Below are 17,865 nucleotides of genomic sequence, written 5' to 3'. Positions count from 1 at the left end.
CATATGACTTATGATCATACTCTCTTTAACTCTATAACACCACCACCATGGGATAGTATTGTTACAACTAATGGGGGTTACAGTTAATGGACCCCTTCTTAACTTATATATTTTTATAAAATATTAGCCTAGCATGCATTTCATATTTCATGATTGGGAGTATATTTTAGATTATGCGTTACGGATTTCTATATTTATGAATCATCGAAATTATGTTTTATGAATGAATACGAATTTTGGATTTTGAATATATGGATTTCTATGGATTTTGAATATATTGATTTCTATGAATTTTGGATAAGATTTACATTACAGATTTACAAGTATGAATTCTCATGGAATTACGAGATGAGGCTTTGAGCTTTTAAGCTCCGGATTTGATATGAGATTTTGAGATATGTTTTAGTACTTATCTAGTGGGTTATCATACGGCACATCCACACACCATGGGTATAGATCTCTATGGCCATAGGACACAGATGATGGAGGAGTGAGATATGATTTATGACATACCCCTAGCTTCACCGTCGAAAGCGGTGTCGGACAACTTTACTAGCCACGGCTAGTGTCAGTGTGGATGTTATGATATGTTAAACAGCTTCACCTTTGGGTGATGGACATGTATTTCAACTTCACCTTTAGGTGATGGACAGGTATCTCAGCTTCACCTTCGGATGATGGACAGGTATTTTTTAGCTTCACCTTTGGGTGATTGACATGTACTGTCTTCAGGCGACTATGATACCCCTAGAGAGTACAGTATTGAGGAGATATACGGATTTTCCTTCGGGTGGTGTTTTCAACATTTTTTAGCATGGTTTTACTCGAACATGTTTTATAAACGTTTTTCCTTGCATGCTAGGGTTTTTCATAAAACCTATACGTAGTATTATATATGTGTTTTCAAAACAGGGGGTTAGTATGTTCAGAAATAAAATGTTTTCGTATCATTAGTATTATTATAAATTATGGTCCACTCACCTTTTCAGTTTTTGCGTCCCCTCAAGAGTTAGGATCGAGACACATGATCCCAGTGTCAGGACTATACGGCTTAGGTATTCTTGAGTCTTCTTAACATAGGTACCATTCCTTTATTTGTATCTTTTTTCTAGTAATTCCTTCATATTATTCTGGTTTATTTGTATCTTTATTTGTCTTTTCTCCGTTTGGAGCAGTCTTGGTTACACTCGGGTTCTATTGATGGTACCTTTGTGTATCTTTTGGTGCTTATGGAGCGGAAGAAAGAGCAGGGCATTGATCAAATAGACCTTCATGCTCTTAGCAGCAAACAAGCCTACTATTGAGGTAATTTCACAGGGCAAATGTTGAATTTGAGGTCAATATTTACATAATTAACAACTATTGGTTCCGAGGCCTTACAAAATTTTACTCAAATAATCTCTGTGCGAGCCAGAACGTATGCATGCATGGACATACGATTTTGGTATCCATGGTCATGCAGGGTTCAGATCACGCTTGACAATCTTAAAATCTTAACAATACATGGTAGAATAAATTAAATAAATAAAAAACTTACGGGCAAACTGGTGAGAATGGCAAGTGTTATGATTAAGATGTGTATGTACAGCAGTATCCGGACTTGAGTCTTGTGCTGCACTTCACAAGTTTTGGGTTATGAGTATTGAACTGTTTAACAACTTTTTCTATCACCAATTTTCATCCGTAATTTAAATTTCAAGCGTCTGGCAATCGATTGAAGTTAAATCTTAATCACAGCAAACAACTGAAGTGCTTAAAAGTACGATATTCATCAGTAGAAGAAATCAGAACACATCCTGTCCTAGTAGCTTATTACACATGATAAGATCGATAGAAAGCATCACGCATGGTATTAGTACTATATGAGTTCAGTAAATATCTGAAGTGTTTGAATTTCAGCAGGAATAAACTTTTTTCTTTCGAATCTAAAGTTTCTTTGCAACCGAGCCACTTTCAATGCAATTGCTAATGCTATTTTATCTTTGATATCATCAAGGAAAGGAAAATAGGCATACCTCTATGACTTCCTTACGAGTAATGTGCCACAAACACCCCAAAAGCCTGTGGTGAACCCGAGTCTGATACTGACATAGAACCAAAGCTTTCCGTCATCGCTGTCAACTTTATTATCTCCTGCATCACTAGAGCAAAAAGGCAGTTTGTTAGGTGTTTCATCTCCCGGGCACTTCGTTGAAAGAGGAACCCCCCCCAGAGTGATGGATTGCCTTCATAAATGGATGAGTCATCAATCATCTGGAGTTGGTTGCCCAAAGGAATTCTTCCAGCCAAGTTGTTGAAAGACAAGTTCACGTGAGCCAATAATGTTAAAGAGGAGTAACTTTAAGGAATTTGTCTAGAAAGGCGATTGTGTGAGAGATCAAGAGTTTCCAACCAATGCAAATTTCCAATCATTGAGGGAATGTTCCCTCTTCTGATTTCTTGACAAGCTCAAGGTCCCCATTGCAATGAGGCTGGTCACTTCTTCAAGAATTTTGCCTTCTAAATTATTTGATGAAAGATCAATGTTATACACCCATTTCAAAGCAATCTTGTAATAAACAAGTACACTTCCTTTGCCATGACTGTTTTTTGCACATCATAATATGTAGGCACTGTATAATTATGGTATGGAAATAATCTCAAAGCAGTCAAATTCTTCGAACACTTCGAACACTTAAAAAGTCGGATAGCAAACGTAGCGTAGACAACTCGGAGAAGTGTAATCTGATCCATAAAGCAACACTTCCGGTAAATTTGTTGCCCCGATCAATATTGCACAAAGAAGTTGCATTCTTCAACTCAAAGGAATTTTGCCGCCAAAATTGTTGTTGTTCATCTTCAATATGACAAGAGAACTCAGGACACCCATTGAACACAGAATATTACACCGATTGCTCGTTAGGGACAAGATTGATAAGTTTTTCATGCTGCAATGAAAGGATGGAATTGTACCATTTAAGTGATTCTCGGCAAGATGCAAAATTTCTAATTGGGGCATCAGTTGTCCGAAATTTGAAGGAATAGGCCGGAAAAAAACTATTGCTTTCGAGATTGAGGACAGATGCATTAAAAGATAAAGGTGGGAGTGGACCTTCAAATTGATTATGACTCAAATCTATATGATATAAATTTGAGTTGGGATGGAAGCTTTCACCGGATTTGGTTGTGAGATAAATCGAAATGTACGATGTTGGAAAATAAGTTCAACAACCATTCATTTGGAAAATATCTGAGATTTTGGTACTGCTAAGGGTGAAATTAAGTAACTCAGTCTGAGATTTAAGCCATGCAGAAAGGTTACAGTTTGTACTGTAAATTGTGTGGAGCTAGAAAAGGAGGAATCCACTCATAAGTCACATCGAAACTAAGCGACATCTTGATCTATGGACAGATCAATACATTGTAATCTCGTGAGATTTATCAAATGAGTTTATGTTAAAATGTCTTCTCATGAGTTCTTAGATAATCCTAGGTCAACTAGCTCAGAGAGTTGCCCCTAAATTTTCGGGAATATATCCCTTCATATCGTTGCCTCCAAAGGTTTAGAGTTTTTAAGGATGACAAGTTTCCAATAGAAGTTGGAATCGAGCCCCAAAACAAGTTGCCTTCGAGGTAAAGGTGTTGTAAGTTTATTTGAACTCCTAAGGAGGCAGGCAATTCTGTTGCAAACTCATTGGAAGACAAATTTGGTGCCTGACGAATAGTTAATTTCACCTAATTTGTCTCTACAAAGTTATAAAATAAAAAAAAGTGACTGCCAGAAAACAAGAAGAGCAAAGAGTGAGCAATGTTAGGGTTGAATAACAAGCATGGCAGCTATCCATTTGTACAAAGGTTTTTTTTTTTTTTTTTTGGTTGCAGGTGGCCGCTGAGAACATACAAGTGAAATTAATTGGACTGTTGGTGTCCAAATTCCAAGTCTTCAGCCCATTTTACAAGTTTGCAAACTCCAATCAGACTCAGGATGCAGGATGCTGGATTAGAGCTGATGCATTTTTTTTGAGTTGGGTTGCCATTTTCTCAAGTAATGATGGAATTTAAACACAAACATCCCACCACCACTAATGTATTAATTGTATTGTACGCGTTTACACTATGTCAGAATAAAACAGACTTCGTATTGTAGACCTAGACTTAACTAAGTTAAACTCCATGATACGAGTTTCAATGAAGCAAAAACCCATATCATCTCAACACGAGGCCAAGGAGTGCACACTAACGAGTCTATCTCTCTCATCATATGACTACCAGAACTAAAATGATAGTGTGTGCATGCCATACAACGTTTTATTCATCGGGTACATGCCAAACACAACGTAGGAAAATTTTGTACTTACAAGGAAAGAAAAACAAAATGGAAAAGTGAAACAGCTTTGTCATTGATGGGAGGGGAACTGCAGAAGCAAAGCAGCCTTGTACACGAGATTAGCATGAAAAAACACCAAAAGGAATGCACAGCCAACATTAGTTACTCGATGACATGACAGATACCAATAAACTAGAAGAAAACAAATTAAAACAATAATAATAAAAGCCACCTTCGAAAAAAAAAAAAAGGAGAAAATTCTAGTTATATATTTTATCTAAATTGCCGAGTTGGCTGACGTACACAGACCGAGTCATGAGGATGAAAGCTCCCCTTTAATAACCCCTGTACATCCACCTCTCGGTCCGTGACTTCTGCTGACCAAAATGCCCCCACCCCAAAATCCAAAATCTCACAACTACCCTTGAAACCCCCAAGAACATCTCAGCCGTTGATCCTCAAAACAAAACCCATTATCATCGACATCGACGGCGAGAACACTGTGTCCTACAAAGCAAGGGCAGGTGGACTACGAAAAGGCCGTGAATCGACTCGGCCAGTGGGGCCCCGACCCCCACCCACCCTGACTTCCAGCGTTTTTTTTTTTTTTTTCTTTTCTCTAATTTTTTTGGATAAATTATACAATTTTTGGAATAAAAATAAAAAGCTTGCTACTCGGAATCACTGTCGACGCTGTCCATTCCCTTGAGTCCCCTTCGCTTTTGCTGCATATGCAACCCAACCCAATCAGCACAAAGTGGACCAAAATATTATGTAACGTTTTGTATTTTATACAATTATTTCTTACATTATATATATATGTGAATAACAAATAACAAATATTTAGACGTTACAAACAAATCAACGTTTGATATTTAATTACAGTACATGCATTTGCTCAACAAATCAACAATGTTAATTATTAATTATTATTCTCCACTTAAAGCACCTAATCATTCCCTCTACAAAAAGTGAAGGACAAGTAATCACAATGTTTTGAGCATGTCGATTAAACAAAAAAGTGAATGACTAACATGGTTCATGTTCACTGGCATGTGACGTTACAACCACTAATGCGTTATCATGTTTAAATTTTTCATCACGTAACAACGCAATATTGAACCGAAACATTGCGATAACGGTAAAACAGCCTAATTTTTCCTTTTTAATAATAAAAAAATAAAAATAAAAAAGTGACCTCAAATTTAGTGGGTAAATTGGGAAGGTTATGCCATTAGGGTAAGTAAAAGTAAATTTCATCAAACACAAAAGACAGAGGATTACAGCCAGGAAAAAGCAGAGCAGAGCAGAGCAAGCATGTTACCTTCTTCACACATTTCTTCTCCCTGACCTCATATCGATTCCTTGTTAAGTCAGACAGCCACATACCTGGAAAACAATACTGCCAACAACAACCAAAAAATATTTTAATTAAATTAATTTAAGTTTTTGTTGGAACTGGATCCTCTTTCCGGGCCATTTAACATTGATCCAACGACTGTAATTATTATAACTTTTAGAAAGGTCATTTGTTTAGAGCCGTTAGATCAAATTTCAACCACTTGATAGGCTGGTCAGGAGGATCCCATCCTAAGCTCAGAGGATCCAGTTCCGTTTTTGTTTTCAATTAAACCCAAATTAAAATTAAAATTAAAATTGAAGAACAATGATTTGGATTTTAATATACCTGCAGAGTTCTGTCAACATTTTTGGCCCTTTTTTTGGGCCTCTGAGGGAGCTTTGTGCCTTTCATTGCAAGGAAATCATCTTCCTTCTCCTTCCTCGACAGAGCAATATAAATTCTCGGCCACTCCACCACTTCGTAGTTCACCTTCTCCGCTGCAGCCGCGGAAGCCGTTGCAGCTGCGGCGGAAGAATTATCCGCCCCTGCCCCGACGGCCAACTGATCCGATTGCAACAAACTAGAATCAGCATGATTCCCACGATCAGCTTGAGCTCCATTTGGCTTGTTGTCATCTTTGGCCGCTGCTGATGACCTGCCTGAGCAAGCTGGCACCTTTCTCTCATTTTTCTCCGGCGGAGGAGATCGTTTCCCCGCAGTGGATCTGGAAGCAGCTCGGCCGTTGCTGCCACCAGCAGGGTTTCTCGATGGTGACCCATTAACGGTAGCAGATCGATCCACCAAATTCCTGGTCATGGCAAAAGAGAAGAGGAGATCGTAATAAATGTGTGAGTTGGGGAGGTTTAGATGGATGAAAAAGGTGGGGACTTTTGGGAGTGGGAGAGATTAGGTGGAGGGTTTTTTCTACACTTTCTCAGAGCAGATCGGAGGGACAGACAGCAGAAAAGGACAGGGTTTAATACCCAATTAAATGAAGAAAAAGCATGATTAACCTTCTATTATATACTAATTTACTAGATAAATACTCTCACAATCTCCAAGAAAATCTGAAAAATATACTGCAAATTCCAATGAGGTAAAAAAGGTAAAATGGGAGGGAGGATTTTCAAGGAAGGTGATGAGATTTTGGGGGTTTTGAAGATCAGGACAAAAGGGTATGAGGGGGAATTTAATGAACAATCTTATAAATCCACTCCACAAAAAAAGTAAAAAACAAGGCAAAAAGCTAGAGGGAGCCAAACAGAGCACTAATCCATTTGTTCTCTTTCTCTTTTGATACCCACTCGATGAGAGAGAGTCTCCGATTAATGAAATTTGAGGGTAGTCCAGGGGTAAAAGGGTCAAATAAAAGAAAAAAAAAGTGGTCTTTCAAGTTGGATTGAACAGGATAAGCTGAACAAGAACATGGGTTTGTTTGTTGTACCAAAAGGGACCCAAATGGTTTGTAAATTTTAGATCTTGAACCAAAGGACTAAACAGTATCTGAAAAAACAGAATCTCAGGCTGCAAACCCTAAATGGGAAAACCCCCATGATAAAATCATAGCATATATTAGGAAAAAATGGTGGCCCAAAAAGTAAAACCAATTTGATTGGAGGACCGGACTTTAAATATTTTCACAACAGAGACAATGCAAGATCTACCGAGTGATCCGGAGCAGTGGAAATTATACTAAAAAAGAGGTAAATATTATCAATCCATAGGGAGAAAAAAGGAAAGACAGAAAAACAAAATAATGAAAGGCGTTGGAAGGTAGGTAAAGGGTACCTGCTAGGAAGCGACCCGGAGCCTTCCTTTCTCAGTCTGCTGCCGTTGGAAAACGACGACGTAGCGGAGGAAGAAGACGGAAGGGGCGGCGGAGGAGGAGGCGGCGGCATGGACTTGTCTCTCCTCTGCAGCTTCGAAGCTTGCCTCGCTTGAGCCGACGAAGAGGACTCATCGGTGACAGCTCGGATCTCGGTCCTGGAGACTCTCGACCTCTTTCTCTGGCCCCACTGCAGCAGCACATCGCCTGCGCCGCGGATTGGACTGGGAGTCCGGCTGGGACTCTTGTCCTGCCGTGGCTGGGTCTGATGGTGGATTTCACCGTTTGGGGAAGTGGGTCGGGCTCCGAATTGGGATTGGGTCGGGTCCTGAGGCGTGGGTTGGGATCGGAATCTGAAGGGTTTGGTGGGTTCTAGAGATGTGACTGTACTGTTTATTGTCACGGTGTCTGTAATCCCATCGTCTTTGGATATGGCTCTCATGGTTGGTTTCTTGCCATTGCTCAGAGGAACGCAATCTGGGCTCACTCTCTGGTACCTGGAAAAAAACAAAATTCAAGAACAACCCATTAGAGAAATCCAAATGCAAATTCGTTTCTGCAGCTGATTTCATAAAATCGAAGAACAAATCGACGTCAATGTGTACGAATTGAGAAGGAAACAAATAAAACGAACTCAGAATTTCTGCTTCCGAGATCAAATTTCTGGGTTGGATTAGGTGTTTTACTGAAGAGATGACAAAACTCAAGATCTTAGCTGAAATTTTTGGAAACAATTTTGCAATCTGATTGAAAACGGAGAATCGGAATTGGTCAACAGAAGCTGGGTTGTAGTGAGATTGGTTTGAATGTTGGTGAGTGATTCAAAATCGAAACCAGTTTTCAAATACCATTTTTCTGCAGCTGACAACAGAGAGCTGAATCTGAAGAATCGGAGCTCTGTTATCTGCGGAAGCTGAAGCATTTCTGCTTCAGCAACGGAATCCGATTGGACCCAGAAACTGATTCACAGACCCAAGTGGAAAAATCAGAGAGAGAAGAAGATCTCTCATCCAGTAGACGAACGATTGTTCAGAAAATTGAAAGAAAATAAAGTTACGGAAACAGGAAGAAATGATGAAATCCGATCCCAAGAACCAACCAGCCAACAAAACCAATCGATGGCTCGGACTAATTCGTTGAGAATCGCACACCAATCAAGCAAAACAAAAACCAAGAAACATGAAAAGGGAGGAGCAGCAGGCAGACCTCATCATCGTCCGCTGAAGAACTCGACCTCTCGGATTAACAACTCACAGCATTAACACCTGTTTCTGGATACAACCCAAATGAAGAATCGAGTCAAATTGTTATCAGAAATCAATGGTTTGTTTCCGAGGATTTGTTCATCAACAATGGCACGAAAATCCAAGGGGAAGCTAGAGAAAGAGGGAGAGAGAAGAGGGGGAGGAGGAAGAGGGAGGTCTAAAGCCTGGAGAGACAACCACAGAGAGAGATGGAGAGAGAGAGGAGGGGAGAGAGAGAGAGAGAGAGAGAGGGAGAGAGAGAGATGGGGGATGCAGAGAAGAAGACAGCCAGAGGCAGAAGCCAAGTAGGCGATAACATAAATTTATATAACGAGTGAAATATGGCTGCTGCTGTAGGCTAACTAGAAGACGCACTTTGCACTTGTACCGGTAGTCACTACCTGCAACAGGGAATGGTTCGGGGCAAGTTCTACTCGGTTTGGGTTTCTCTGTTCTCATACAGCCCACTATACAAACATTTGAGGATTGGGCCTAATCTCTATCTATATGTGAACCACTTAGGTAAGGTTGTTTGGGCACACGCTGCTCTGGGTCTCTGACCAACTATCGAGTGGTGACCTAATTGAATTGTACTGGGTGAGGTTCTAACATTGAAACACGAAGAATTGCTTTTTTTTTTTCACAAGGCAATAGTCTAATTCTAAACTATTGTGATCCCTCGAGCAACGTATCAAAATCAAGTGTAGGGGGCGAGTACGTTGTTTTGGTCAACTAGCAACTTGCTTGGCCGACGTTTGAAATTTTCTTTTGATAAAATAACGATGTTCGTTAAAACTTTGATAGTAAATCAAAGACGTGTGCAACAACGAATCTCAATTGAACTGTAAAAGAAGCAATCTCCGTAAGCCAACGTTTGGAAATTGTGGATTTTGACTTAAGTTAACAAATAATTTCGTATTTTGACATAGATTGATGGATATTTCATTTTTTAAAACATGTCAATACAAACAATTTTTCCCCTCAGTTAAGGTCAATACTTCATTTTCTTTAAGTAAAAGTGTTTGAATTAATTCTGAAACTTAAAAATATTTTTTGACCTCAAACAAAATAAGCCTCAAAACACAATGTTGTGAGCTCGACCAAAGGAAATACAAAATGTTGTGACACTTGCTCATTTGTTGGGTATGTTAATAAGGGTTAGTAGGGTGAGTCAAAGTACTCACCCTCACATTATAAATACAGCATCAAACCAAGCACAATCATGCAATTTAGTTTTCAATACAAATATAACAAACAATATACAATATTTAAAAATATAAATATTTCTAAAAAAAAAACCGAATGTTAACTCAAATATCCACAACTTTTGGGTTGTTAAAGCATGATGAGAAAGGCCTTCTTGTTGAGAATGAATTCCACATTGACGGAGGAAAGACTTTGTATTGGCTTATAAAGAGTTTGGCTATTCCCTATATTGCCAATTAGTTTTATAGTGGAACCTCAACTTTTTTCACAGTATCATAGCAGGTTGTCCTATATGTAAAACCAAACGGTCACACGCACTCCACATCATCTCATTATGTTCCACTTCACATCACCCCCCATTGTGTTCCACTCCACATCAACCCCCATTGTGTTCCACTCCACATCACCTCGTTGTGTTCCATGTAGTAGGCTTGAATTTTGACACACGTGATGAGCCATATTGAGAAAGGAGTTGGGCTACTTCCCATATTATCAATTTATTTTATGATGGAAACTGAACTTTCTTCACTATCTTCAGTATGCTAATGTTTTTGACAAAGAAAAAAAAAGTGATTTTCTGATTTAAAGGAGATGTCAAAATCTTATGACACGCCTGACCCTAATATTCTCCAAATATCACGGTAGGCACATGCTGACCAACTCTCGAAGGTGACGAAGCCATATTAGGATGCATGAGAACTAAAAACGAATAACCGACATAAATAAAAATTGTAAATTTAATTATAATGAAGATGCAATTGTGGAACTTGTTCAGAGCATACAACTAATCCGAGACACTAAAAAGGAATAATATAAAATTGAATGAACAAAAGGGATGGGTCCTACACCGAGAGGACTCGAAGATGCTGATGCAGGAGTGCCTTGACGCTGAAATTGTATGCCTTGATTCTAAGTCCTGAGGGGGTGCAAAACAAAACATGAGTGGACCAAGTTTATATGTAAGTAATACTAAAACAGTTATTCAACAACGTACTATCCCCCAAAGTTTATTAAAATTCAATAGCATAGTATGTAATAGGTTTTCCGAAAACCCTATCATGCCATAAAACTTCATAAAACATATATTATATATAGTGTACTTAGTAGTGGTATCAAAATTGCCAGAAGGCAATATCATTCACTCGTAGGCCTTACATCACCCGACCGAAGCCATATAATGATATCATTCGCCCGTAGGCAGTATCATTCTCCCATATGTAGATCATATGAGTAACCACTAAATAAGCACATAAAAACATAACATAATATTTCTAAAATATATGTATATCTCATCAGAGCTCAATAGCTCAAACATCATATCATAAATCATGTTCAAAGTATATAATTATAAATCATATATACTTCAAAGAACGTAATGTCGATAAAGCATGATATTTCATAAAGCGTAAATCCAGTTTACTCATAAATGTTTCATAAAACGTAGCCATTAAATTATGCTTTTCATGTATGCATTTCTAATAGTAAAATATGCATTTTGGAAGGGGTCTACTCACCTTATTCTGTCGTCGAAGAGCCGTGCAAAATAAAGAAGACGGAAACGCCACTAACAAACGCACCTAAGCACATAAAGGGACCAATTAATAAAACTATACTAAAACGGTTGAATTTCGGGAAACAGAAGTCATAAACAAATTCAGGACGTTGAAAAACATAAAGGGGGACCTCGGGTACCCCCACTCGCCGCCGCACACTCCCTCACGTGCAGTCACGGGGCGGCTGCTCGGACAGCCACGCGTTGATTTGGGTCGCCAGAAATTTGGCAGGAAAAGTCGCTGATGCCTCTATGGATGGCGACGGAGCACAGTACCTCTGGTGGAGGTGCGTGTGCTCCACACGCCGACCAAGATAGCGTTCACGAGCACCCACACGCAGGTCCACGCACGGACCCACACGCTGGCCAAGGTTCTAGGTTCTAGGTTGGGCCAAGGGTTTTGGGCCGCAAGGTTGGGCCTGGGCAACTAGGTTTGGGCTTGGTAGCCCTGCCTAAAGGTTTAGGCCAATATTGATTTGGGCTAAGTGAATTAGGCTTGGTTACATAGGCCCAAGGTTTGAGCCGGATTAGGGGATTGGGCTGGGCTCTGCGGGTCAGGTTTGACCCATTTCCAGGTCGGGTTGTCCATTTCGAGGAAGAATGAAGCCAAAGCCTTTCCAGCTTTGTTCAACCCCAAAACCCACCTAAAACCTATCATGCAATATATCAAAATGAAGCCTAAGGAACAAGGAAGATGTACCGATGAAAAGTCGAAAGGTGGCCGAAGTTGGCCAGAAAAAGGCTTGGAAGTCACGGCATTCTCGCCGGAATCTGTGTTTCAAAACATTCTTCGTTCCTATGTGATTCCGTGGTTCACAAGGCAAACTTAGGTTACAAACTAAACTACAATGATGAAAGGTAAGGATCTAAGGTATCCTGAAGCTTACCCCACGTCGGGAAAAATAGAGAACTCGCCAGGAGTTCGTCGAGGAGAACCCAAAATAGTGAACTCCGCCACTGCCGGAGCTCCATAGTTTGGGCCTAGGGACAAGACTCGAGGTTTAGATGTTGGTGGTGTTGCCGTCGTCGTTGTTGTTGCTTGTGTGTCATGCGTGTAAGGTGCTCGAGGAAAGAGAGAGTGCAACGAGGGAATGAGAGAGAGAGAGTGTGAGCTGTGAAGGGAAAGAGAGATCCGAGAGCTTTTAGGAGGGGAGGTGACATGGGGCAGGCAAGGAAAAAAAGAGGCCACGTGACCAAAAAGATAGTGGGCCCCACCGGCTCACCATTTAAGACCCGAAAACAACATCCCAAAATATCTTTTATGCGTGAAAAGACTAAATTGCCCTCGTTCCAAAATCCGTAAATAAATTCGAGATGAGTTGTTACATCTTACATGGATTGACATTCTCTACTTTACCGTCAAATTTGAAGGTAATTCCAATGGAATAGGATCCCATCCGGATCCATTTTGTGGGGATCCTAGCATCTTAGCTATTCATCATGTATTGTGTGGCCATAAATCATTTGACTTTTTTTTTTTATTTAAAACTGAACACAAATAATATCTAACGAAAAGTAGCTGCACGATATACGTTGAACGGCTAGGATGTGGAGATCTCTAGGATCCTCACAAAGTGGATCCGGAGAGGATCCTCTTCCAATTCCAATTTTTTTTAATGATGTGCCCACATATTTCTTTAATTGTCTTCACTTATTAATTATTTTATTATTGAATTCTAACTCAATTGATTTTATAAATAATCAAAACGCATATAAGTTCGACATCCTAATTGGAATATGATGAGACTTTATAAAATTTTACTTTGCTACATCAGTTATAAAAGTAAAATTTGATATTTTAATTTGAGATCTCCATTGAACTAGATGCTCTAAAGAATTCTCGTCGGCAGGCAGCCATGTTTAACTCTTCATGAAATAAACCATGCAATGGGATCGTGATCTCATCTTTTGTTCTTGAGATCATGAGCTAAGTCACTCGTAACATCATAGTTCGGTCATGGGCTGACATTCCCGTGCATGCTACACATTAATCAAAGCTCAAACCAACTGGACATGTTTTACTCATGGGCTCATGTTTCCAAGTCTTCCAAATAACCTTCAGAAAACAAACCTATTGAGACGCGGAGGATCTTAAAAACGCAGCATCATGGTGCAGAATTTTTAAGCAACTTTACTTCCTAAAGATGTAAATTTAAACCAGCATTTTTTTTCATTTGGTTTCTATTTGCAGTTTTCCTTTAAAATGTACTGTAAACATGAATTTTTTTTTTTGTAGTAAATGAAACAAGAATACGTGTACAAAGTAAATGTATTGTATTAATGAGTTTAGGGTTACAATCACTTTACAAACTTGATCATCTAATTCGATCTTCGAAATGTAAGGTGTGTAGTGCTACAGATCCAAGAGTTGCGATGACTTAATCTCGAACGAACGATTGCCACAATGATTTGGCTTGTGGCGATGGTAGAACTAGCATGTGTAGGGGTTTGATGAAGAATGTAGAGGGTTCTCCGAGTCTTCTCGAGTGTTTGAGAGTTTGGGGGGTTTGAATGTTTGAGAGCTTTAAAGTTTCAAAGCTTCAACATCTAGAGACTCTCAAAGCCTTTACTACGGATGGATTTGGCCTTGATTGTGGGCTTGATTAATTGACGAAAGAACTAAGATTCGATTTGTGGGTCAGTTCATGATATGACTCCATCAATTAACATTTGATTTAATTAAATTAAAATCAAATAATTCCTTTCCGTCAAGTGTTGACACATGTCCTTCTTGATGACTCGTTCGATTTTGATGAGTCGCATCCACGTGTATGATTTGTGAGACACACGGCACATGCCACGTATGCCCTAACATATCGAAACTTTAATATGTTGGTGAACATTTACTTCACTGAAATTTCGATGTCTATAGGTACAAGATAAGAAAGAATGCCATCAAAGTTTCCATGTCATCTAACAAGGTTATGGGTAGTAACCTGTCCAGTGAACTGCAGAACGTGAAATTGGTCCATCTACCGGAAGTGCGGTGATCTCTTTGGTACCTTCCCTTCAAGCTTCAACCTTTTGTATGCTTCTCTAAGGTGGCATGCATGGCCTGATAGGCCCAGACTCCTTCCTCTCCGACATCACTATTCCGGTGGAACAAAACTTAGAGGCTCCTGGTAAGGCAAATAAACGTTGGGCCATTAAAATTCATGTTACGCTAAATTTTCGATAACTACCTGTCTCAACAAGTTCACCAACCAACATCTTTGCTATCCTTGACACTACAATATTCATAGGCGCAGATACTTTTGGCGTTCCACTGATGATAGTTAACAACTGCAACAAATAATGCACACAAAGATTAGTGCCAAATGGCTACTGTGTTGAAAATATGAAAAAATTACAAAGGTTCCAGAAATGCCTTCTATATGGAAAGGTAACAAGGAATCATACCCTTTTCATGTTGCCTCTCTGAAATCCAGCTCTCCGAAACGACTCGTACATACTCATCTGTTCCTCTTAGAAGGACGAGGACTAATCAACAACCATATGTACATGAGATAGAACGCAAGTTAGAACAAGCTCAAGGTAGCAAGCATACTAAATTGGAGAAAACAAAACCCTCATTTATGAAAAACTTACAAAGGTTCCAGAAATGCCTTCTCTATGGAATCATGCCCCTTCCATGTTGCCTCTCTGAAATCCAGCTATCCGAAACGACTCGTACCTACTCATCTGTTCCTCTGAGAATTGGGATAAAATAGCCCTGAAAGATTGTTCAAATCTAGGAGTTTAGAAGGACAAGACTAATCACCAACCATATGGATTACATGAGATACAATGCAAGCTAGAACAAGCTCAAGGAAGCAAGCATACTTAGACTACAAAGTACATGTCGCAACGTCACAACTTTTGTTTCAATCTGGGTTCTCATTCGAAACCTACTTGGACCCTTCATAGCCTAGTCTAGTTCCCTTCCCTTCCCCCATGTTTTAGTAAACCTGAAAACCATCCCGATCGACAACGATAACCTTTATACAAAAAATACTCTCAATTGGAGAAATTCCTTAGTGTTACAAAGTCGGATTTCTCTCTAATTAAATATCTAAGTTCGAAGTGTTTCCTCTTACTACTATAAATCAAGTATCATGAATCTAAAGCACTTTTATCCACAAACCCTAATTAGTAAATATAAAATAGACACTCAATTTCTTTAAAAAAGGCTGATTTTTTTTAATGCTTTATCACAGAATATTATTCATACTAAATTTCATTATTAGTAAAAAAAAAAAAAAAAAATTTCAAAAGTTTCTGCAAATTCGTTGCAACATTGCTTACGATGATAAAGCTTTAGTCAAGTAAATTTGAAATTCATAATTGGGAGAAGAATTATAGGGCAAAAAAGTTTAATTAAGTTATGAAATAGTAAGTTTGTATGTGACCAAATTCGAATTTAGTGAACTAATTTTATTTATGGGGCTTTTAGATCCAGGTCCAAAAACATAGATGGTTTTTAGGAGTGAGTCCAATTACCTAATTATATGTATTTATTTTTTTAATGATCATTATATTTTCTAAAAATATTAAAAATCAATTAAAATTTTCTAATATTATGCATTTTCAACCCCAAAAAATATAATTAATATCATATAACAAAAATATATATATTGACATAAATCTATCTGGAAATCATTCTACTCTAACTTAAGTAACAAATATATGAATGTATATCATACATATAAGTAAGATATGAAACCTAACTAAAAGGTAGAAAAAAACATAATATATCTACAAGCAAGACACATGAATCTTATTTAATTATAAAAAAGAATCTGTCATACAGGTAGATAAATATAATTAACATGTGATATAGGTTGATTATAAAAATAAAAATAAAATCTATAAATGGGGTTTAAAACGGGATAAAGAACAAGAAAGAACAAAAATAAATAAAAAATCAAAGAGATAATTAGGAAGAAATTTGATTTTTATAATAAATCTTATCATTGAAGAGATAATTATTGATAATAAAATAATAAGATTTAAAGAATTGGACTTATTTTAATAAATTGAACTATTCCTACTATTGACCCAAAAAATTAGACTTATATCAAGTTTTCCCTTTATTTTTTGTTTAAAAAGATGAAGTTGTGGGGTTGAAGGGATGAATGCAACGTCGCAACGATTTCGTAGCTACCTTTGAAAATATTATTCCGATTTATGATGTATTTAGTATAAATATTCTAAGATAAAACATTAGAAAATAAATAAAATATAACGAGAACGAGGCAGAAGCTTAATGGAAAACGAGAGAGAAGCTGACTAACGACCAATCATGTGGAGAAATTTTTAATTGTGACGGGAACACGGGTGGTATAACACGTGTTTTTATGTAAGTAGTGGAAAATTATATTTTTTAAGTTATTAACTTTTTTGACATACATATCCCACTATTTATGTAATAACACGTGCTGTACCATCCGTGTGATGGTCACACTGAAAAATCTCTCCAATTATGTGCTGTCACATGGATCTTTCTTAATTAAAAGAAAAATTACTTTCTCCTCGCCCTTTCTCGCAGTCGCAGACGCAGTGACAAACCACCACCACCTCCGTCAAAACAACCACCACTACCGTCAAACACAGACCACACCACCAATGAAATTACCAGTCGAACCCAATTGAAACAAACCATCACCGTCAAGTGTCAAATCCAATAGAACCAAACCGTTGTCCACTGCTCGATCTGTGTGTCTTCGTCTCTACATCTTCATCGTCTGCATCTGCATCGCCTTCACTCCCTGTTTCTTCAAAATCCTTTCCGCTCACATCCAGGTACCCAAGCGAGAAAATTGGAATGTCATGGCAAGGAGAAAAAGATGGTGTTGGTGGGGATGAAGCCTTGAACGAGTAAACTACTGGGGAAGTTGGAGATGTTGCTGTTGGTGTTGTGAACTTGTTTGGCCATTTTTTTTCCTTTCGTACTACAGAACCTAACACATTCAACATTTTCTTTTAATTTGGAATGGAAATTTCGACATATATCATATCTATCTTGATGTTATGTTTGGACGAGGGAATTTTTAAGTACCCTAGAAGTAAGCAAAGATTTTTCAAGTAACTCCTTTCAAATAGTCATATACAAATCCTTTTAGTGCATTGCCTGTAGCCATTTTTTTACTAATATAGCCTAAATCCCTTAAACTCGGTAATCCCTCGCCTAAATAGAACTTTAATGCTATCATGAAGCATGATGTCATTGGAGTAAGATGTTTGACAAAATATTTCAAAGAGGTTAAGGCTTGGTCGCCAAAGACAACTAGGTAAAGTGACGTGTGGGCTTCATCTTGCGTTCGAGTTCTTAAATCATACTTACATTGTTGTTTGCAAGAAAAATTCCTCCCCAGTGTGTATCGAAATGTTTGTTCAAACATGTTGGAGATG

General features: G+C 38.3%; 1 protein-coding gene and 1 pseudogene across 1 annotated transcript; both read right to left on the bottom strand.

The window, feature by feature from the left end:
- Nucleotides 1-4,355: 4,355 nt before the first annotated feature.
- On the bottom strand, nucleotides 4,356-9,046 carry LOC137725681 (uncharacterized). Its single transcript, XM_068464451.2, has 5 exons — nucleotides 8,680-9,046; nucleotides 7,437-7,970; nucleotides 5,994-6,456; nucleotides 5,631-5,708; nucleotides 4,356-5,031 (listed from the first exon to the last, which is right to left on the bottom strand). Exons 1-5 carry the CDS (start codon nucleotides 8,685-8,687, stop codon nucleotides 4,978-4,980), a joined length of 1,137 nt encoding a protein of 378 aa, XP_068320552.2. The 5' UTR covers nucleotides 8,688-9,046; the 3' UTR covers nucleotides 4,356-4,977.
- Nucleotides 9,047-13,758: 4,712 nt separating this feature from the next.
- On the bottom strand, nucleotides 13,759-17,430 carry LOC148696670 (uncharacterized; annotated as a pseudogene).
- Nucleotides 17,431-17,865: the final 435 nt, after the last annotated feature.

The sequence above is a fragment of the Pyrus communis genome, chromosome 5 (genome assembly GCF_041283825.1).
Source record: "Pyrus communis isolate YQ-2024b chromosome 5, ASM4128382v1, whole genome shotgun sequence".
Taxonomy (NCBI): Eukaryota; Viridiplantae; Streptophyta; class Magnoliopsida; order Rosales; family Rosaceae; genus Pyrus; species Pyrus communis.
The sequence above is the reverse complement of the archived record's forward strand: the minus strand, read 5'-3'. Positions and strand labels throughout refer to the sequence as shown.